The sequence below is a fragment of the Malurus melanocephalus genome, unplaced genomic scaffold (assembly GCF_030028575.1).
Source record: "Malurus melanocephalus ecotype Western Australia unplaced genomic scaffold, MMel_1.1 scaffold_403, whole genome shotgun sequence".
In the NCBI taxonomy this organism is placed as follows: Eukaryota; Metazoa; Chordata; class Aves; order Passeriformes; family Maluridae; genus Malurus; species Malurus melanocephalus.
In genome coordinates this window covers 133118-156243 of record NW_026623635.1, presented here as the reverse complement: position 1 = coordinate 156243, position 23126 = coordinate 133118, and the positions used below count along the sequence as shown (strand labels likewise).

Below are 23126 nucleotides of genomic sequence, written 5' to 3'. Positions count from 1 at the left end.
TTTTACAACCATGGAATTAAACTCACTTTCTCAGCTCTTCTTCCAGTTCCTTATTTTTCTCTTCAAGCTTTTGTTTTGCTTGTTTTACAGCCTCTAATTCACCTTGTAGTACATCCTTCTCACAGGTCAATTCATCCACCTTTGCTATTAAATCGTTCTTCACTACATTCAGTGCATTTCTACACAAACATTGAAAACACATGGTCACAAGGATGATCAGGCTCTCACTTCRGCTTCAGCCTGGTTTTATTTTTGAATAGCTACACATTTCTTACACAGAGCTACTGTAAAAAGATTCACTTTTCTTGGAGGTCAAACCATTTCCACCTAAATCTCCAACATTCAAATACAATCACATCTGTATTAGAAAAAAATTCTGATAAATCAGTTTGCTTAAAATAAATTCCTCAAGAGTGCTCCAATGGATTTGCCTGTGCACTTACAGCTGTGTTCCTGACAGGGAGTTCTCAGGACACAGCACTGCATTTCTTGGAGCCYTACAAGGATAAAAGCAGCTTTTGTGTCTTAGGTCCTTAATTTCTAGAAGAATTTCAACTCAGCTAAATATATCTACAAATTCAAAATACTCATATCACTACTACTCTTAGAACTGAAAACTATTTGTATAGTTTCTGTAAGAAGACATTGAAGATATAAATAACACAAAGTCAGTATTTTTTACAGAAATGTTCTCACTTACTTTGTCTCCAGCAGCTGAGTGTTTTCCAAAATGAGGTTTTCAACCTCACGCCCCATTCCTTTCCAAAGGAAACAAACACATTAAATTAGCAAATAAAAATCGATGTTTTTACAAAACTTACATTTTGCCATTGCCTAAAGCCAACTGAATTTTAAGTAYGACCAACTTGTCAGAAGAACTGTGAGCTATCTGAAGTTCCAGGTCCAACCTACCTTCTACCATTAGCTTTCCCCTCCACCTTCTCCCTTCTGACCTCAATTAAAGCCCAAAAGCATYCCTGGCTAACACAGGCCAGTGCTGCCTCCACCTATCCTCTATGTTTAGAAAATGTTACACCACCACATCAAAAACCAAACACAGCAAATGCTGCAGAAGTATTAATCCACAAAATTTAAGTTTAAAACACTCAGCTGTCTTCTACACCACGTTAGATACCAGAGTATATCAGTTCTAGACATGAGACATGCTGAATAAAGCTCAGATTGTGAAAGCCCTGCAGATTTCCCCAGAGCAAATGATACCTTACCAAAGAAATTATGGTCTTTAAAGCCCATGCATTCCATGTAGAGCAAAAACAAGAACAAGAAACATTTCATGTGAGGTGTAGTATGAGCGAGGAGCAATAAAAGATTTAGACTTAGGAAGTAAGAGYGAATTAAAACAAAGCCACCACCAAAAATCTGAAGTGGGATGTGATGCGATTAGAAGCAGGATTTATACAGAAGACAGATGTTGAAGAATTTAAGAYTGTCACTACCATCTCTATTGGTTAAACCTCTTTAAAAAATCAGTAATTTAACAGAAGTCTCTCATTTTCTGTGAAATAATTTAGAAGCACAGTACTTGGAAAAAATGCTAAGCCATTCAGAAGTTTCCAATTAATATGCTATTATGGTAAAAAGTGAACATTAACTTTTCATTTAAGTATGTCAGTATGACTTAAATTATTGGAAATTAATTTCTTGCCCTATTTTTGCATACCTAATATAATTTTCAGAATTTAAAAAAAGATAATTTCAGGAGAGAAYAATTATTTTGCATCTTGCACAGCAAAATAATTACCCCACTGATAACAGCAAAAATTATGTTAATTTAAGATTAACATAAYGAAGGAAAGAGGTATCTTAATGGTGGAGGCCTTTTAAAATACTTTAGKGACAAAATCTTCCAAGCAACTTTGGCACAGCAGAAGACTTAAAAGATAYTTGGATAACAAAGCAAAAAGATATCTATAAACAGACATGCAAATCACAGTTCCCTCTTTTGAAATTTCCCTCTCTGGGTTTTGGATTWAAAGTAAATGACAGTTAACAGTGAAGCAACTTAGATCAGCCATTATTAATTTATCAATACCTAGAGAAATCCCCTGTACTACAGCCATCAAGAGATTTTTTTGATGTAGCTATTGCTTTTTAAAGCATTTTCACTATTCACAGATAAAAGTAGGTAGGATCATGTCCAACAGATTTCAGGATCTTTTATAATGCAAGAACAAAAACCAGAAAGCCAGAGCACAACGGCAAAAAAAAAAAAATTACCAAGCAGGGAAAAAAAATGCAGAGAATGTATTTTATGAGAGCAGCAGCCAAGAACGCCTAACTGGAGAAGCAACAGATTTCAAAGATTTTTTGAAAAAAGAAGCATACACACCAGAATATTCCCCTGGGTATGCAGCCCAAGAGAAAACAGATTAGAGAATCCCAATTAACTACTTTTACACAGCTCCAAACTGAAGTTTAASGCTCACTTAGAACAGATCCAAATGCTTGAAACACACAGACTATCCTGGATGCAGGTGTGGCTTTTCAGGTTTTGGACTATGGTTGTCCTCCAAGTGAAATGACAATTSTAAAATAAAATTTTCAGACCAACACATTCTGCATAACAAACGCAGGTCGAACCCTGGGTTTAGTTTGCACACACTGGTTTTTCCAGTAGCAAATTTACAGAAAATGGTAAAAAACTCACTGACAAACCTTTAATAAGTTTACATTAAAGAGTATGTTATTTTTTGCCAATGGAAAACAAAGCATTGGAGTCAGGACATGCTGACAATAGTTTGATTTCTTTAATCAGTTTATCACAGCTAAGTTGCTCCATGTTAATACTTCTCCAGTATCTGTATTTGGGCATGCAGAATGTGTGATTAGCTGTCCCTGTGACAATGGAGTGACATTCAAGAGTTTTGGATGGAGTATGTTGCAGCAGSGTTGTGGAGATCCTCACTGCTCAGAGTGACAACAAAGAAAAACCATCTCAGAYCTGAGATGGGCCCATTACTCCCAGTGAGCAGAAATGTCACCTGSTTGATGTAAAACAAGTTTCTGGTGGAACACTGAACAACCAGAAATCCAGATTGCACACAGGAGTTTCTAACAATCTGTGTTTTTGCTGGGCCAGAGGACACAAGCAAACAAGCTGCTGATTGTGTGCACACAGCCCATTCCTAAAGCAAGAGTGGCATCTGCATTTTACACATTCCATAGTACCAGCTTTCATTATTTCAAAATGAGCCCTGAACAATTAGATGGCCAAAAATACCTTGCTATGTTGTTTATAGAAAGATTATTTTTCTGATGACTTTTTTGATCTTGGTCAACTCATATTCCCAAAATTCACATTTTTTTTCAGTCAGCACAGGAGTAGCAGAAAGCTGCTTAGGAGAAAGAGAAATGTGGGTTTCCCCTCCCCTATCAATTAACAGTTTGATTCTCWAATTACCACCACTGCATTTTGCTGCAATTCTCTTTCAAGTTCAAATCCCTAAAGAGGTGATGAAGCCAGGCCACTACAGATCAGGCATAACCTGAATAAAACTACTTAAAACTAGTTCAAGACAAAAATCCTTCCTTGAGATAAAAATCCTTATATAARAGAACATACAGGGAGAAATGAATTAGAGGATAGTGAAAGAAGTGCCCCAAAAGATTAAGGCTGGAAAGAACAAACACTTTCTCCTGGTTTTGCATTCCAATGACTACCTTAGGATGCTACTCAAACAATTTTAATGCAAATGAAGCCTAACAATAAATCCAGCAAGGATAATTAAGCACTTCCTAAAAAGGAAAATCGCTGTATACAGCATCTTTAAATAACCTTYCTTACCCAGTAAATCAGCACCTTCATCCACATCTCCAATTAGGCCAGAACCAGCAGATGACAGCTCTTCAAAGAGTGACTCTGTGTTACGGTCAAATGCTTTGTTCTCGATGCCTTTGGTGGGAGTGCTGGGCAGAGAATTAAACAAGACATGAAAAAGCAGGAAGAAAGCATTCCCACAATGAAGAAAAGTTTGCTCTGCATTTTTTTACCAGTAGTTCATTTGCTACCCCAGACTAACCCCAGAAGTTTTCAGCTTTTAAAAGTTCTAGATTCTATTTTCAAACACTGCTTTCCCATCCAAATATCAAACTTGAGGCAGTTGCAGATATTGAGCTGGACAGGATTTTAATGCATTAAAGCATATCAAGTTTTGGCCTATAGAAATTCAGTCATGTCAGGACTTAGTCAGCCCAAATGCCTGAAGAACAGACAGCTCAGCTAAACTGGAAGTCATTTAATATAACAAGAAYGCAAGAGAACTGAWTTGTAAGAGGTCAAAATATTCCTCTGGTCGGAGAGCGGGCTCCTTTCACACAAAACACTTACACCCTTAAAATTCACTATACACAGGTCCTTTTACCCATCTCATCACAAGAATGAAACAAAGACAGGAAAAAGGAAAATTCCTGTACACAGTATTTTAAAATCATCTCCTAAAAATTGTCTTTTTCCTAAATCACAACACAAAACTTACCTGGAACCTTTATATCCACTGAGATCTTTATCCATATCCAACTCTGGAGTTGACTCAATGATTGCCTGAACTTCAGATTTTTCTTCATTTTCATTTCCCCCTGGGGCAAAGCAAGCGGTGTATGTCCATAAACAAAATCATCATGACATATTAACTATATGTAGGAGCCATTAATCAATCACCAGCTTAGGATACTTCTGTTCAAAGACTTATCAAGGTAATTAAATGAAAACACACAGAGATTTTGCTACTCTAGTGCAGACACTGGAATTTCTAGCTTTATCCTGAATTTAACACATCATCTCACAGCAGTTATTTCCTACTATTTCTATATTTAAAACCAAGGTAACTTCATGACACTTTGTGCCTTTTTTACTGAAAGGAAATGTCATAAATAATTCTGATTCTAAAGAATAAAGAACTAAAGCCACCAATTAACAACAGACTTATCTCTGACCAATATTCTGAATGCCTCAAAATACAGAGTAATAAACCTAAATGAATCTTATTTGTGGCACAGCAAGATAATTAATAASTGACAAAATATGAGGTCCACAGTAACCCCAGAGTAAGAATTAAAGCAGCTCACCAGTGCACACATTTCTTGTCTCTTGAGCTACCTGGACTTCAATATTCTTGCTCTCATCCAGCTTCTCATTTGACATTTCTGTGTCCTTTGCAAGCCCTTCAGCATTTTCCTTTTGAGGGGTTTCAGCAGGCAGCACAGGAACATCTGAAGCAGCTGTGGATGCTGGAGTAGTACATTTGGAGCCTGCTTGGCTAACATCAGACAGCTCATCCTAAAATTGCAYAATTACCAGTAAAAAATGAACATGAATTAAAGTGTTATTAGRAGAGCTGGGAATATAAACTAAAGAACAGACAGCAAAATCACTGTATTTTACTGAAAATCATGCAAATGAAAAGAAACAGCAATAAAAAGAACATTTTAAGCCATCTTTAGCCTATGGCTGTATCACTCTTGTTAAGGCAGTCATAGCTACATAAAATTGCCTTTATTTTTAACAGTAATGTTTGATCTCAGCTGATAATTTTAGTCACAACTTCAGGGTGCTTTTCTGTTAAGTCTTCCAGACAACAAGCAGCACTCTCATTCTAAGAGTCCTTCTAGCTGCACAATGGACTTCTGAATCTTCCCAAAGCTGTTACAAAATCAATTGTTCAAAAAGTACATGGGACCTTAAAAAGCAGACATTGAAGCACTGATGCAAACATGGATTTAACTGATATAAATGTGTAGAATTTAATAAAATCATCATCACAGAATGATTTGGGTTGGGAGGGACCTTAAAGATCATTTTGTTTCAATCCCTGCCATGGGCAGGGACACCTTGCACTACACCAGGYTGCTCAGAGCCCTGTCCAACCCAGCTTTGAACACCTCCAGGGATATTTTCAAGCACTTCACTCAGTTTTTATGGGCTTTCCAGTCTGAGCTGTGAGCCCTGGCTGACCCTGGGAACGAGACAYGGAACTGCAGTCACTGCTTGTCCAGTTAAATTTCAGACCCATGATGGAGCACCGCAAACTGCTCCTCCTGAGAAGCTGAYTCCTGGCAACAATTGACAGTGACACTGGGTCAAGACCCTCAAATATGGCATTAATTACGGAATTAATCCAGCTGCTGGACTCCAGATTRGGACCATCACTCAGAGCTGCACCAGGCACTGGGTGGGAGGACAGGATGGACTGTGTGTGGCACAACCAGAAGCCACTACCTGGACATACCAACAGCCCTTCCTGGGCCTTCTCTCCTCTCCTTCATTCACATTTTGCCCCTCATTCATGCCCAGACCCACAGCAGATGCCTGATCTATGACTTAAGCAGCACATGACAGTAAACAACAGCTCTCAGCAGAGAGGAAAACAAGTTTGTCTGTTCTGGCCAACACACCATTGGAGGAATCTTGTTGGGGAAAATAAATATGAAACTTGAGGCTGCTGCGTGCAAAATGAAGGCAGGAAGGTAAGTTTTTATCAAAAGTTCTTGTAGGATTTGTTTGGGAATCAAGAGCWGAAAGCAAAGCTCCTGGACAAGTCTGTGACATTTCAAGAGAATAGATCTGTTAATACAGGAAAGCTGAACTTGTCAAGAATCAAACAAGTTTAGATTTTGCAAAGCACAAATTAATTGCTTTGCCAGCATCCCTTTTTGAGAAGGGAGTGAATCTGAATTTTAAGATTATTTAAAAAAAAACCAACACACATAAGAGACCTGCATGGAGACACACACTCTCTCATTTGCACTTAGCATAAAATTACTAAGAATTGTAACTTTTAGATTCCTACTTTTGGAACTTACTAAGGTAAGATTTTTATTTGTGTGGGGACAGGGAAAAAAAACCCCACATATTTGTGTACATCAACATTGATGTAAAACTTGCATCCTACAGCAACATCCCCACATAGAATTTGCAAGCACTAGAAACAAAATTCAGCCCTTTCAAGACTTGCCTATCAATTACTGACAGCTCTCATTGTTTCATAGTAAAATGCAGAACAACCAATTATTAATATTTGATTTTCTGTCAAAAGTAGTCAGAAATACAGACACCTCTGAAGGAATTAAAAAAAAACAAAAAAACTCTGCAATTTACCCAATTGCCTTCTGAATGGGGGAAGCTGAGGCTCTGTCTAATGGTTCATACTTGAGCGAGCAGATACAGAAGGGAGGAAGTTGGTGCTCCTTACCAAGGGCACCCAGAGCTCACATAAATGAGGAATAAAACCTCAGCAGAGCTGCTGGCTCTGCTCAGACATTCCTACATCTTTGTATTCCAACAGCATCCACTAACTGATGCAGCACAAACTGATCGCTGACTTTCACACACAGAGCTCAAGAAAAATTGCTTGATAGCACAAGAAAAGGCAGTGAATAGAATGGTCCTTTCCCTAAAGGAATTTCAAATCATCCCATCTATTTTATATTTCTGCCTTTATTGTCTACAGTATTTTCTTAGCTTGCTCTTGGAGCTACACAGATTAAACTATTATGAATGTTTGTTCTAGAACTAAAGAAAATGAAAAGCAATTTCATTAAGTGACACTGAATTAATCAAAATATCTCACAGCCTAAACATTTGAAAGTCAGTGCTGTGTTGACCTAGCAAAATTTGACTTTTTTGGTCATGTTCCTGAAAAAAAAGAAAATATAGTTTAAAAATTCAGTAATAAAATTTGGAGGAGTAACTCATCTGCAATGCTGTACAGAAATAAGCAGAAAAGAATGACTGGTACATAATTGTCTGTCCCCTTACAATGATATCCAGCAATGTCACTACTGCACAAGTACAGAACACCCAGATTTTTTAATCTCTGCCACCTCCTCTTTGTGATACTTTTGGAGGAAACACTGACCATTACTGAAATGTTCAGGCATCAATGGAAAACAGAAGTTACAGAGCAGCAGAATCCTGTCTGTGCCTTGTACTGGATRTTAAAAGTATTTAGGGGAGAAAAATTAGAGACAAAACTTTCAAATGCTGGTTTTGACTTCAATGTAGCATGTTATTCCAACAGGTTCACTTCAGAATTCACTACATTCTCAGCTACAAAGTAAAGATGTTGCTTTGGACCCAAGGAATTTATTCTGAATAAACAGATTTGAAGAACTACAGTCTGAGCTATTTTGTAAATTCTCATTTTAGCAGAGCATTACTTTTAGAAGAAATACACCAAGAAGCCTATTTTGATGATATGGAGTAGCCATTACAATTTTCTGAGGGRAAAGGATGGAATCAGAAGCTTCCCTTTCCACCTACTCTTAAWCATAACTTGTATTTATTGTACATAAGTTGTATTTCAGTCAGCTTTCCTAAAACCTGCCAATTTACTGTTGTTAATTAGCATAAGACAAAGGGAATTKGATAAATTCAAGATCCAACCTCCTRGCTAGCACCATTTTTAAGTGACAAATTTTTAGAACCAAATTCATACTGTCACTTAAGTGTTAATTATAACCACACCAAACTCTTCCCATTATTTCCATATGACCTCTAGGAAAAGAAATGGGTTCCTATTACTTCCAAATAGCTCTTTAGTTCTTATCAGTTAACATTTCCATGCTAAGTAGCTATTAAGTTCACTTAAGGGGAAACTCCTCTCAGCTGTTTGCCTTTCCAGAAACAACAGTATATCCAAAAAACCTCATCAAGAAATACATATTGTGAGGATTTACACATTCTGGATTCTTCCCCCTGCAGATCCTCCTCCTGCTGTGCTGTGAGGGCACCTTAGACCCAACTGCCAGACTCMTCACACTCCAACACCACTCCCTGTTTCCTCCACTCCTGCAGATTGTYCTATTCCACCCTCTTGCTGTTGGAACACAGAACAATTGCAGGGATTACAGCCAAGTTGCATGTAAGGGAAATCATAATCACAAGCTAATTTAGGAAAGTTAGGTCATTCTCAGCTCTGTGGTCTACCTGCACCACACACCTGGCAGTAGAGGCTGCATGAAGAGCACTGCCCATGTRGCAACCAAAGCTTTCCTTCTAAAGCAGCATTAATAAAGCTAATTAAACTGTTACACTATCTAGTTCTAGATCTCGTGTGGAAAAACAAGGTGGAACCTTTGAAAAGGGTCTTTAGCCAGAAAGAAAAGACCCACTGTTGAGAATAAGAGGAGAACTAACCTGTATTATCACTCATTTGGAAAATGCCCCCAAAAACTTTGCTTCTTGCAGTAAGGAAGTTCTGTGAAAGCTCAGGGGAGCAAGCAATGCACTTGGCTTAYACAGAGATGTTTCAGGGGGTTCCCTCCTCTCTTTCACTTTTGGGTTTTTTGGTTTTTTTCCCATCCTGCCAAGGACCCACCATGTGTTGTGGGAGTTGAGGCGTGCTCACCTTGAGGCTGGTGTGGGAGCGTGGCTGGCTCAGCTCGGGGAATTTCCACTGCTCGGCCGCGGGCGTTTCCRCCGCCTCCCTCTGAGCCTCGGGCGTGAGGAGAGCATCTCCTGCAGGTAACGGGAAGATGCCCAGGGAGATGGGACGCTCCTTCCTGTTGGAAAGACAGGCACGGGTCAGCAGCCATCTCAGCTGGCACACGGTTTATTTTTCTTTGTAATCAGCAGGCAAGTGGTGAAATTCCAGGGTCAAATGTTCAGACGCTGCTCCATTAAATGCATAGCACACCCAGACGGTGCCACRGCACCCAATAATTCCTCATTTCACATGATTGCCAACAGTCAATTCCACGGCTTTAAATAGCAGTTATTGATTTACACTGCAGCTAATCTGTAGCAAACAAAAGTTTTACAGAAATGAAGCACCAACAGAAGTATAATACAAAAGTGTATCCTTATTTCAGATTAAATTATCATTTTCAGCAGGCACTATTAAAAATACCATTTGGCACCATTTTCTCCTAAGACACAGCACCACATAAGTTGTACAACAGTAAACAGCTAAATCATCAACTGAAGCATTKGCAAAACTGTAAACAGCAAGCCTCAAGCAACTCTTCTCAAATCCTTGGGTATTTTATTCCTRAAGATCACATAAATTACATGGATTTGTGTAGGAGAAAAGAACTGGGTCAGGGAATTACCAATGTTACAAATGTCTCAGCCAAAAATTGTGTAGTTTTACCCAAGATCAGTTCAACATTSCACTTCACCCTAAAGCTGCACAAAAGCTTGTGCCAGTAAAGCAAATTACTTCATCCCAACTCTTCACTTCTTCACTCTTTTCACTTCCCTATGGCAAATAGCATTTGGAAATTCCAAAGGTTTATGTATTAACCCCCAAAAGAAACAAAAAATCCCCAGGTCAGTAGTGTGCTCAGTGAACAAAAGGATTCATTCTTCCTGCTAGCAAGAGACAAAACCATTGTGTGCAATGCCATTCAGAGGATGCTGTGGCCAGCTCTGAAAAGGAAAAGTATCAGCCAGGCCTAGAACTGAGATAAGCAAAGTGTTTGTTCAGGCAGAACAATGTCATGCAGAAAAAAAAGACTGTAATCAATTAGTACAGATTTAAGTATAGTGGAGTCAGAAGATAAAASTGTGCACAAGTGATGCCATAGTTTTCACATTTAGGCATTACAAAAAGTCAAGTCACAACTACACGTGCTTTCTTTCACAAGGCCTTTCCCAAATTAAACAYAACCTAGGCAGAACTAATACCTGCATAGAAATCATATGCAAAAATATGGCAGGGAATGCTGAAAAGCAAAAGGGAAGCATTTTTTGAAATGTTTTAAATTTTATTTACTTTGAAGAAAAGTTAGTGAAAARGGGATTTTATTTACCAATTAATCAGTAAACTCCCTTTGGTGAATSTTACATTGGCAAAATCACAATGTTCAAACAGCACACAGCTCTAACTGGCATGGACCTTTCCAGCCCAGGTGTACAAAGATGCTCCCTGTCACAAAACCTAATTTTTTAGGTGTCTTTGCACCTAATTGTCACATGGGAGCTATCCTGGCCTTTCAGAAATATTATTCCAAGTGAGGTCATGAATTGTGAAGTGGTTTAGCACAACAAAGCAGGCAGCAAAGTGAGTAAAGCAAAATCAGTCCGGGTGACAAAATTCAAAACGTCAGATAACGGTCCAGCATCTCCAACTGCTGGAATGAGAAACCCCCCAGTGGATTCCAAGGATTCCCACCATTGTAACAGGTCCTGCTTKGCTTTAGAATTCCCACAACTCTCAGGGGTGTGGGGAACAAAAGACATGGCTCAGACGCTGAGATTATGTCAAAAGAGGGGCTGAGACATTCCATTGGATAAGAAGTGCAGGAACAAAAAGGAGGAAGAAAAGCTGCCCCTCAGGGGTTGATAAAGCTGCATTGTGAGGGGCCTGGCCTTAGGCAGAGGTTCCAGCACATTTCCTTATTGCAGAACACTTCACAAAGCTGAGCTGCTCTGCAAACCTCAAAAGAGAGAATATGAAATGGGTACAAAAACAGTTCACACCTGGCATTGCTTTTTTTATGATTAGTTTTAAAGAAATTCTATAATAAACATATTTTGATGTGTTGGAACAGAGGTCAGGTGCATTGCAACGCTGTACAGTAAATAAAGTTTACAAAAGAGGTTAATTTTGGAAATGAGTGTCTGCATTAAAAGAAATTATCTGATTAGACTGAAGCAATTTCAATTTATTTCACTGCTTGTTGACCGAAAAAGTAAAGAACCTCTTCTGATCCCCCAATGCCCAAAAAATGTCTGAAAACACAACAGTGAGCAGAATGAAAACACGTCTTTTAAAAGCCTAAACTAATATTCTGAAGTGAGGCACTGAGGCATTTACAGGAACCTTTAGGATAAGCAACCAGATGCTCAGTTCTAAAATCCGACTAGTGTTAAAAAATAGAAACAATTCTTCTACAATTAGATTCCTTCATCCTATTTTTTTATCTTTTTTTTTTTAAAATGAATAAAAACTAAGGAGGAGAATTCTAATTCCTGTAACTCCTAAAACAAATTACTAGGGGCAGGAAAAGGCATAGATTCCCCAAACTCCACAAATCCATTAAATACTCCAGGGAAGCAAATGTACATTACAACAAAAAAAAAAAAATCTACTTCTTAAACCATCTGTTTAAAACTAAAAAAATTCTTACAAGTTATTAAATATGAAGTTCTGTTTTGGTTTTGTTTGTTTTTAGAGTTGGGGATTATTTGGTCTGGGTTTGGATTATTTCCCCCTCTTTCAAACAAGTCTAGCCTTACTAACTTCATCAGTCTTTAGAGCTGCACTTTTAATTTACTTTATTTCTATACATTTAAATATTCATTCAAGTKTTCCATCAGCTACTGGTATAAATTGGTATTTCTTTTATCTATTGATTGCCTTTAAACCTTGGAACAACCCTTCTGTGCCCACAAAATCAAGTTAAAAGTGTGCTACAGTCTACAGGCACCAAGTACTAAGGAAGAAAAAGTCACATTCCTCTTCCAGAGAACACCAATTACCAGCCTTTATCCCATTTTAAATAAAATTTGCTATTAAATTTACAACCACAGGTAACATACATCAAGTTTTCAGGCYAGAAAACTGCATTTTAAAACTTTTCCAGCTGTTTTCCACCCATAATTMCAGCACTAAAATATGTCAAGACTACTTTTGGCCACAATATTCTAATGCATCTCTGTCTGCTACTGCTCCAGGCACGTAGGACAAACAGAATATAACCTGAGGGGGGGACAGACAGCTGGCAACTTGCCATACAAGTACAGAAACAGAGGAGAGGATAACATTTGGCTGAACAATAGTGAATAGGCTTTAAGAGCTCTAATGCTTAAATAATGAAAGATTTTTTTTTTGCCCCCACCAACCAATAATCAGATTTTTTGAAAATAACGTGATCRACTAATTACTGTGGTTTTAACATTAATTAGCTGATCTTACATAAGCCTTTTGATTRAAACAGGTGCAGTTTAATGGTACAAATCCTCAGATTTCATACATTTATGCTACACGAGATCAGCCAAGTACCTGACAATACACTGAAGGTGAGCTTTATCCCTGCCATTTACAGGAACCTATAGGATAAGCAGCTTTTGCAGCAGGTTACAATAAACTGATGTTAAGAGCTTTSTATAGAAAAGAGATGCATGAACTGACCTTAAATAAAAGGCAATGAAAAAAATAGATTGTATACGAGTATGCAGACACATTTACAGCAAAACCTGACATTTATACGTAATTTACACCTGGAATCTGTCCCTGTTTGCCAAAGCAGGAGAGAGGAAAGCAGGGGAGCAGCCAGAGCACACCCGGAGCGGGGGTTCAGTGGGTCAGAGTACCTGAGGATCCTCGGCAGGTTCTGCGTCAGAGCCGGCACCCCGGTGGAGATGGAAAAGTGCACGAGCAGCAGAACGGAGAGCGACACCAGGATGGCCGAGTTAATGACCACCGCCCCGCCAACGAAGCCAAACACAAACAGCAGCATGCAGCCCGGATTCATGGCGCTGCGCTGGCATGGTGGAACGCCGGCTCCGAGAAGGCTACGCAGGGGCCGAGGGGGGATCTTTGTGGGCAAAGTCTGTCATTCGGCCGCCGCCACAAAAACAATGCCATCAGCAGCAGCAGCAGCAGCGGCGGCAGCGGCGGCGTTCCGCTCTCCTGCAGCAGCTCCAGAGCAATGACATCACCGCCCGCCTCCCCCTCGCCGCTCCTCGCAGCATCGATGCAGCAGCAGCGCAGAKGCACGGCCAGCCCGGGAGTGCTGCTCCCTCCTGCCACCGCTCCCTCCTTCCTTGCACGCAGGGTCAGAGGCTGCAAAGCTCCCCAGATCTGCATAATCTATTCCCGGCCAGCCCCGAGCGGCAGCGGGCACGGCGCACGCAGCTCCAGCGCCCCGCGCACAAAGCCGGGACAGCCGCTGGCATTTTCCCTGCCTGCCCAAACGCAAACGCCCCAAAAAGCTGAAATTAAGGCTAATTAATGTACAGAGTACATCTCAACGCTTAGCACCACAACAGCAAAAGCCTCTTTCCACGGATTTCTACGCTGTTCTCTTACCGCATTCCAATCATACAACAAATCTTTCCGATTCAGCCGAACCGTTGTTGTAGGATTAAAGAACAAAGTCTTGCAAACACAAATGAATGGATTTTTTTTTCCTCTCATTTCAGGGTGAGAGAGCAATAAATAGCTTACCTAATTCTACTGTGTGTTGTGGATTCTAGCTGATCACCCCCTGTTAGCTGATGAAGTTTGGTTCTTTCCAAGTGCTCCATATAATTGTGAATCATCTGTTTAAAAGGATACAAACGGCAAGAAATATTTAGTAACATTTACTTGTACTACAACTGCATAGCTCTTGACCAATTTATTCTCCCCCTGTAATGYTAAATAGTAAAAGCATTTAGAGACATTAAAGAAATAAAGAAAGAAGCAAAATTATACAGTGTGTAAAACCACAAACCAGAAGAGAAGTCCAYAAGGAATTAAAAATATTGGAGAACTTCCTTGAGCATTCATGCACAGGAAACATCCCAAATGCATGCAATATTTCAAATGTGAGTTTGGAACAGAAGAAACCACGTTGAAATTAATTTTGGAGTCTGAGACATCTATATCCAGCAGATATTAGCATTTTTTACAGGATACATAATAGATGCTATTGACCTAATTGGAAAGCCCTGCAAAGGTCAGATAATATGCACCTCAAATATTAAACACTCTGAATCCACAAGCTACTAAACAAATCATTTCTGTAGGCAGAAATATAGAGACCTCATTTCTTCTCCTTTCTCCTTCTAAAATTCAAATAAACTTCAGCATTCTGTATTTTCCAATACAGAAACCAAGGAAAACTTGGTTTTAAATTACCTAGGCTGACATCTCATTAAAAGGATGGAGAGGCTGTGGGTTTTTTAGCACTCAAGAAGAGCTCTGCTTGTTCTCTCTTTCTCACAAGAGACAAGCCCAGGCCAGCACGGTGACTCCTGCAGCCATGACTTATTTAATGAATCTCGACTCCTGTGGCCAAAGGATGCTGCTCTCAGCATGTAACTGATCCGGGGCAAGCACGGGGAGAAGCAGCAGGTATCACYGCATCACTTCAAGGGCTGCATTTGGACACCCGCCTCTGAATTTAAAACTRGGAAAGCCTGAGATGTGCAATTTGGTATTTTTAGTATTTCTACACTCACGTTTACACCTTAGAATAGGGCTTTTTTGTTTACACCATGAATAGGGCTCTAGGAACAATAAAGGAAGGAAGAAAAAAAATCACAGGTGTGCTGCAGAGAAATTTTATGTACTTTTTTTTTTCTGAGACATATTCAGGTCACATCCTAACARCTTCCTCTAGACAAAAATCCCTATTCTTTAATACTGTAATTTCTTMTGCTATTCTACAAAGGATATACAAACACATCAGAACAGTGATATTACCAGACATTTGTACAACCAGTGTTATGTAACCTTTTGTTTTGGGGGCAGCTCCACGCATGAGGACTGAACTCTGCAGGACCTGGAAACCTACATCTACATGTTACTCCCAAGTCAGGTTTGATACATCCAAATTTGACCTTCAGATGCCACCAAGCTCAGTCAGTGCCAGCTTCTCCTCAAATGCTGCTTGCCAGCATTAGCTACACAGGAATATATTCTTTGTCTCAGATTTTTCTGACTGAGCCAACCAGCTTCAGACAGCCTGACTGATGGATATTCCACAAATCAAGAACTTACGTTAAGTGCTTGTTACATACAGATGTTGGTTTTCCCAGAATACACCTGAACTAATAAATATAATTCAGACCAGAAAAAAAAAATCATGCTATTTTTAGAGAAAYATTATATAATATACTTGAACTGCTGTCAAAAGCTTACAACATTTATCCTCCAACAAAACGCAGTGTTTCAGCAGACCATCCCATTTGTTTTCTGATTTTTAATGCTTGCTCACACACAGAGRCAAACAAAAGGATTCAAAGCTCCACCTACAACTATTCACATTTATTGTTTTTTTTCCACTTCCACCAAGCAGCCAGAATTAGGTGTTCCAATTGTTCCTTTGCATAGTTTTTATACACATTTATTATAATGCAAATTAATTTAGAAATTCCAGGRGGGGAAAAACCCCCAAGAGTGCGTAACTTTGAAATGCACAATAGACCATTCTGTATCCTGTTCATGTATTCCTTCATCACAGGAGGAAGATATTGCTGCCCTACCTGCAAACACTCCCATTTGCAGCACACCAACTGGTTACTCATAGTAAAATTTTAAACAGAACAACTGTTSTGTTTTCAGCCAGTGAACAGAAGCTGAGTGACTACTACCTCTCCAGGGAACTACTAACACATGGGAAAAAGAATAGGGTCAGTAAAACCCACACAACTTTCACRTTTTGCAAAAGACATGGTTTTAACCTACTCTCTTCCCTCCTCTCAGTCTGTTCTTTTGTTTACTGAAGTGCCTCATCACATTTATTACCATCACAGACAGAGGCTGCAGGGCAAGTCAATTTAAAGGACTGTGCAGTTCATGTTGTTCTGCAGCTGAAAATGATGCTGATAACAAAATAAGCCAATCTGCAGATCACATCCTTCAGCACAGTGCATGTAAGCTACAGGAATCCAAAAATTAAAAAAGCAAAATRTGCAGTGCTGCATAGGAATTTCTCCACAGCTCCAGGAGAAACAGAGCCTGTGGTGTCCAAGAAATCAGAACAGTGGTAMCACCATGTAAAGTCCACTCTCTGCCTCAACCCAGGGTCCCAAAGATAAAAGTTGACAATAGCTGGAATAGTTTCTACAAAGAAAAGAGTTCCTCCCCTTCCCTCCCCCCTCATAGGCTGGGGAGCTCCACAGCTGGTGCTGTAGAGTCATAAGAATTCCCAACCTCCACAAAATTCATTTGAAGGTTAAAGTGATAAATTAAATACTGCAGCTTCTCGGGAAGTAAGCTCACTCTAACTGCTCATCTGCAATAAAACTTTGAAGACTTGCTCCAAAAACACTGGGATTTGAACCAGATGACATCCAAAGGTCTTTTCAATCTAAATGACCCTCGAGCTTTGGCATATCCATGAAGTGCCACCCTKATCCAAAACTGTGTAATGAATTCATGCACCAGAATTCTGAGTGCTCCAATCTGATTAGAAGTTCTGCTGTTTTGAGATTATTCAGCTATGAAAGAAAAAGGTTTTAATACTACTGATAATTTAAAAATAGACTTAAATGGATTGAATTGCTCTCCACTCAGCACAATTTTTACCAAAGTTATGCTAGAGGACAGATGATAAATAATTGACTATGTCTACCCCCATTCTCTTCAATAAAAGCTGCAGTCAATATTTAATCATCCATAACCTTACACTACTGACAGCTTGCTCTGCTGCCCATAAAATCCAGGAGTATTTTGAACACAACCAGTTGTTCCAAGGAACACACATCACAAACAGAGAGCACCTCAGCATTGTTGTAATTAAACACATTGCTCAATTACCATTAGCTGAGGGGATTAAAGATAAACTCAGAACTTGGAAGAATTACCTGAGTTAACAGCATTTCACAGTTCAGGTGTTAATCATTTTAGGGCACATGTACAAAGTGACTACAATGAGCTTTTGAACACATTACAGCAGAACATGAAATCCATTCCCTTTGAAKGCAATGTCCTTCCACCTCAAAAAACCACTCAGACTGGTTTCCTCACATGGCACATGACAAGTTTAACAACTACAGAAGTGTTATTAGGTTTTGCTACACCTTAAACTGCAGCACTCAGTAAGAGACAATGAACACCCTGACACTCATTTCAATTCCTACTTTTACAAATACAACCACTCCCAGTGCACACAAGCCTGGCRCTTTCCTTGTCACGAACAAATGTGAATATGCCATGTTGGGGATATTGTTACCTGCACCTTTGCYTTAACCAGGTTGAGAGCATCTCCTTTATACCTTCCTTGCTCTTTCGCTCCTCCTTCCTTTTTGAGTCACTGCTCTTGCTCCCCCCGGACAGGTTTTAGCAATTCTTTGGCTGTCAGACCAGGCTCAGTGCTACAGCCCTCACTGCTCATCCTGCAGATCCAATCAGGCTGGGCACAAGCAGCTCCTCCCTTTGGGAATGTGCACCAACTGTGTATATATAGATCTTTCTCTGTCCCACATAATCTAGATTTATTGAGGTAACAGATATTTCTAGAATCTCCTTGATTCACTACCAAAGTCCTGAACATAGCTCCATATAAGTTCCTATTTTCCTTTCAGGGTTTATGGTGAGTTTCTCACCCAAGTAAAAGCACCATTCCCACTGGAGAGCTTGATGCATCTTTATCCACACACAAGATGGTGCTGCTGGCAGACACAGTAATATGTAAAGATGTTAAATCCAGGTTTTATAGATCAAGCTGTTAATGCTTAGCATAAGGCTTTAGAAAAACTATTTGCTTGAACAGATCTCCAAAGTCTAATCTCACAGACACTGTGACAGGTGCCCCTGYTTAGCTATAATTGTAAATAGACACTTCCAGAAGCCTTTTCTTCCTGTCCCCTGCCCAGGGACTTGCTGGGGATCTGTTTATCCAAATGAACCTGACAAAGTCCATCCCCAGTGCCAGAGCCAGGCTCAGTGTTCTGTCACGTTGTATCAGTGCAGAACACTGAGAAACTTCCATGGCCCAATTATGCTTCATTAAACTAAGCCCATATTCTGTGTGTCAGGGAAAGAGATATTGAACCACCTCAGCCTGGAGTTTCCCAAAGGACAAAAAGAATAACTTCCTTAAATAGAGAAAAAGAGGTTTCTTTTGGAATCCTGTGCAGACAGGGGCCACAGGCATCAGTCAGTTCTCCAGCAGATGCTCAAGTATTGCTTTGCCTCAGTTGCCCAACTGAGTAATAAACATAAAACAGCCTTAGCCAAGCCTTTAAAAAGCCAAAGCCATAGTTATGAAGTTATGACSTTTAGCTCTGCAGAAGACAGGCCTTTACCTCCTACTCAGGAGGTAAAACCACTCTGACTGGTTTGCTCTGAAAGAGGCACCAGCAGCAGTACATCATTTCAGCAGCAAAGGCAAAAAAGCCCCCACAGGTGCATTACCCTGCTTTTATCCAGGCCATACAAGACAGATCCTATTAAACAGAACAGCATTTGAGAYACAAGGGCCAACTGAGTGACAGAATTCCTTTCTAAGACTATAGAGCAAAGCTCTGAAGATTTTTGTGTCAGACCACTGTCAACCATTCTGTTTTCTGGCACACTACCCTTGGCTGTACGATGGGTCCCTGTATCTGGTCCTTCACAGTCAGAGAAAGATGGAGACGAGACTTTGCACAGTTAAGTTCCAGAAGTTCCARGTCAGGAACTCCAGCACACTGCTTAGTCACACTCTCATCTGAGTGTTAGAAYAGAGGATGATCAGCACAAGACCAAAATCTGCTGCATGTACAGGAAGGACAAAGAAGCAGAGCATGGATGTCAGAGCATGTTCAGGCTGTTCCATCCATTCTCTTCTGACTGAATATTTATCCTCCTCACTATCTTCTACACCCCACCTTCCAATCTGCCACCTCAATTGCTCAGGTTCTCATGCCCTAATCCATTTACAACCAAGCCAGTTAGTCCAAGCCTCAGTAGGCAGGAGGCTTAATGGGATATGCTGCACTCCCAGCAGCCAGCCCACCTCCCTGCAGAGGCTGATTGAACAGCAGGGTGATGGAGGGTGAAGCCTGTCCCCAGAGCTCTCCCCAGCCAGGGCAGCCCTGCTCTCTGCAGCTGCACACACCTCTCTGCTGGAGCTGCAATGCAGAGCCCTGCCTCTGGCAGCCTGAGCTCCCACCACAACACACACACTGCAGAGAGGGACTGACCCAGCTCTCTGCTTCACATCCCTGCTGGAACGCCCCAAGGTGACTCTGTTTCAGTAGGTCTTGGTCCACTGGGACTGAAAATGGGTGGCATTCCCTGGGGCGCTGAGCCAGCAGCTCTGCTGGGCAGTGAACTCCAGCAAAGGCAGACAGGGACAGGGACAGGAACACAGAGGCTCAGTCAAGAGTTGGAAGAGAAAGACATCCAACTCTGAAATACTCAGCTGTGAAATAAGGAATAAGGAGGAGTGGGAGGTGGAGGGAAACAAATACTGAAGCAGAATAGTAAAAAATTGCTAGAAATTAAGCTTGCACAAAATGCAGTCACATTGCATCCTTAACATGACAAAGTAAGCACTGCCAACATCTTAGAGCTAAATTAAAACAGAATSAAAACATTTCTAATGCTCTGCTCATTATTTGGTCAATTGAAAGAAAAACAACTACCATTTCAGCAAGTACCAAAGAYGGATCCCTTGTAAGGACAACAGTGAAGCTGACTCAAAAGGAAAGAAGTATCCCTTCCTAGTAACACATGGAAGAAAAAAGTTTCAGAAATAGAAATATTTGATCCAATACACCTGATAAACTTAAATGCTGAAAAGAAGTTGGGTATCTGCCAAAATATCTTGCATTAAAAGAAAACATTACTATACAGACTTAAAGCATTAGAATTTGCTGGGAGAAAGGAAAGTAGGAAATCATAAAGGGAACAGGGAGATGGGCACTATTATCAGCCAATCCTTYCCAGTTCCCAGGGATTTCAGCCTCTAGAGTCTCCAACACGCATCAGATACAGAATTAAAATGCTGAGATGCTCTGTCCTTARAAGASGTGCATCTTTACAAGATTCACAATSRTCTGGRAAACAAACAAAGGAAGCAATCACATTGAAAGGGAGGARTACAGAAAACAGGAGACCTGATTTTAGGAGCACGGAAATATGGATATACCATGGTGCACTACAAATTATTTCTTCATGAAGAAAGGACAATCACCTCAGTAAGAGTAAAGCCCAAGGAAACACCTCTCCCTACACCAAAGAAAGTGACTTTAAGATATAAAAGCATTCAATAAATTGGAATCAAACCAGCAGAGGCTGTTGTTCATTTTGGAGCAAAACCTATGTAAAAAGATATTCAGAACATGTGATTAGCATTTCATTGAATTAATGGTGCCCAATACAATGAATCTCAAACTCTGAGTAACAGGATCAAATAAAAATCTGCCAGTGGTATTGTGACAGAACCCAGAGGTTCTAGACTACCATAACCAGAATTCTGCAAGCACCCAGTACTCTGAAGTACTTCCAGTTCAAAAGGATGCTAAACTTCAGTGGACARCATTAACATTTGTCACTTCTCATTTCACTTAWATTTCCATTTTTCAACAGATGCACYATTCTAAAGCAACTATCTAGTAACAAATGTGATCTTCAATATGCTACGATTTTTCTAAACATATGATTTTTTTAATTAAGAGCTGCAGAAGTCACCACACAACACTCAAGCACTATACATTGGTTGTRGTTCCAAGCTGTTTTCAGCTTCTGTCAGTATAAAACACTTCAGGTTGCTAAAAGTATTAAAGTTGACCAAATCTGACACCTGTATCTGCATGCTCCTTCCCCACGTGGGTCTTTTGGACTGGGAACAGTCAATATGGCATTGCCCTCTTTGGTAGCAGTGGTCTAAAAACAGCTCCCTGACCTTCCAAAGGCAAAGCAAGGAGATGAAGGAGAAGAATTGTGCTCAATACTGGGACTCCAGATTAATCAGAATGATTCAAAGGGCCTAGTGGTTTCCTCACTAAAATATGTATGTGACTTGGGCAGTAAAACATCTCTGCATGGGAAAGACAATCTGCTACTGAAAATCAAAGCACTGCAAGTCCTGGTTTTATGCTTTGGAACCAACTTAAACAATGTCACTCTTGTTTATTTAAATTAACKTCAAACTTGTTCCATCTTCATCAGCAAATACCATTTTCAATAGCTAWCAATAAAGTATGGCAGGGAACCCTTTTAATCACAAATCTCATTGGACCAGGTTTTGAAAATATTTATTCCTTCAATGGTAGAAATAAAGACAATATAAAAAATTGATGGAAGGGGTATGAACATGCAATTTCACCTCTATTTCTTTGAAGCTTATTAGTGTGCTTTGAAGAATTGCCTATGAAATAGGGAAAAGCCAATTCCCTTTTAAAACTTCTGAAYATCTGACAAAGCTATAAAATTGACAAATGTGTAATCAAACATGGAGAAATAGACACTTAGATGTGAATGAGGAAAACTACATCACCAAACGAAGCCTGGTTACAACTCAGGCGTACAAACCAAAACWTTCAATAATTTTCCCAATTTTTCACAACACACATTTTCCATGGATTGATATTTTTACAGATGCCCCAAAGTTATGTTAGTGTAACAACCTACCTCTGTATGTCTCGAATGAAGTGCATTGTATTCCTTCTTGAGTTCTGCCTCCCGCTCCTCAAGTCTGCTAACTGGAAGAAAAAAAAAAWAATTACAACAAAATTCAGAATTCTMRTAAGTGAGATTGACKTGCCTGGGACTAAGCAAGCAGATCAGAGTATTCCTAGTAGCAAATAGCAAAAAGCAGGATAAAAACTATGTCAGTGTTTGTATTTTTAAGCTCTCATCACTGAGCTTCCTAAGTCCATCAAGAGCAGCACAATCTTGCAATTTGCATTCCCCTAAAGAGCCCAAGTCCTATTTTCCCCTGCTGATTGCCAGGCCAGTGAGAGGSGATTTTTGTGTTCAAGGCCAGCTTATTGCTCACCCCAATCCAGATTGTTTCACATGGAAACCACAGGAAGAGGCAGAGGCCAYGTCACCCAATCCCAGATGAAGCCATAGGCTCCAGTTAAGGCCCTACATCAGTTCCCTAAAACACATCCACACAATCTCCAGAGGTGTTTAACCAAAACAAACACAGGCAAGGTTTTTGTTAAAACAGGTTCAAGCTTTATGTGGCACAGAAATTTAGATTTCTGTTGGCCATTCACTCACACTTCACTGAGCATTAAGACAGGAGATTTAGAGAAAGAAAACATTTGAATACTTCAGCAGGTATTCCACAAAATTTAAAACACATCTAGAAGATTTAGAACTTTAGACAGTAAGTTCGTACTAGAGGGAGATGAGCTGAAACAAACTGTGATACCCCAATGCAATTAATCTGCAGAAAAATTAAAGAATTCAGAACTTTCTACACACAACTTATCCTTTCATTTGAACCCAAAACATTTTTGCTGCCTAGATGGGAATTCCAGCTTTCTATTCAGGTATTTTCGAACACGATAT

At 39.9% G+C, this 23126-nt stretch overlaps 1 protein-coding gene across 3 annotated transcripts in view; it reads right to left on the bottom strand.

The window, feature by feature from the left end:
• Window positions 1–23126, bottom strand: part of SPAG9 (sperm associated antigen 9) — a 58003-nt gene that overhangs the window by 18382 nt on the left and 16495 nt on the right. For 2 of the 3 annotated variants that reach the window (XM_057379356.1, XM_057379357.1), the window contains exons 3-10: window positions 22236–22306; window positions 14133–14227; window positions 9366–9519; window positions 5086–5296; window positions 4497–4596; window positions 3806–3927; window positions 701–758; window positions 27–179 (exon numbers count right to left, since the gene is read on the bottom strand). In XM_057379356.1, the coding sequence (XP_057235339.1) occupies window positions 27–179; window positions 701–758; window positions 3806–3927; window positions 4497–4596; window positions 5086–5296; window positions 9366–9519; window positions 14133–14227; window positions 22236–22306 (964 nt within the window). Of the gene's footprint in view, window positions 1–26; window positions 180–700; window positions 759–3805; window positions 3928–4496; window positions 4597–5085; window positions 5297–9365; window positions 9520–14132; window positions 14228–20888; window positions 20922–22235; window positions 22307–23126 lie in introns of all 3 variants that reach the window. The other variant, XM_057379358.1, reaches the window with a different exon arrangement.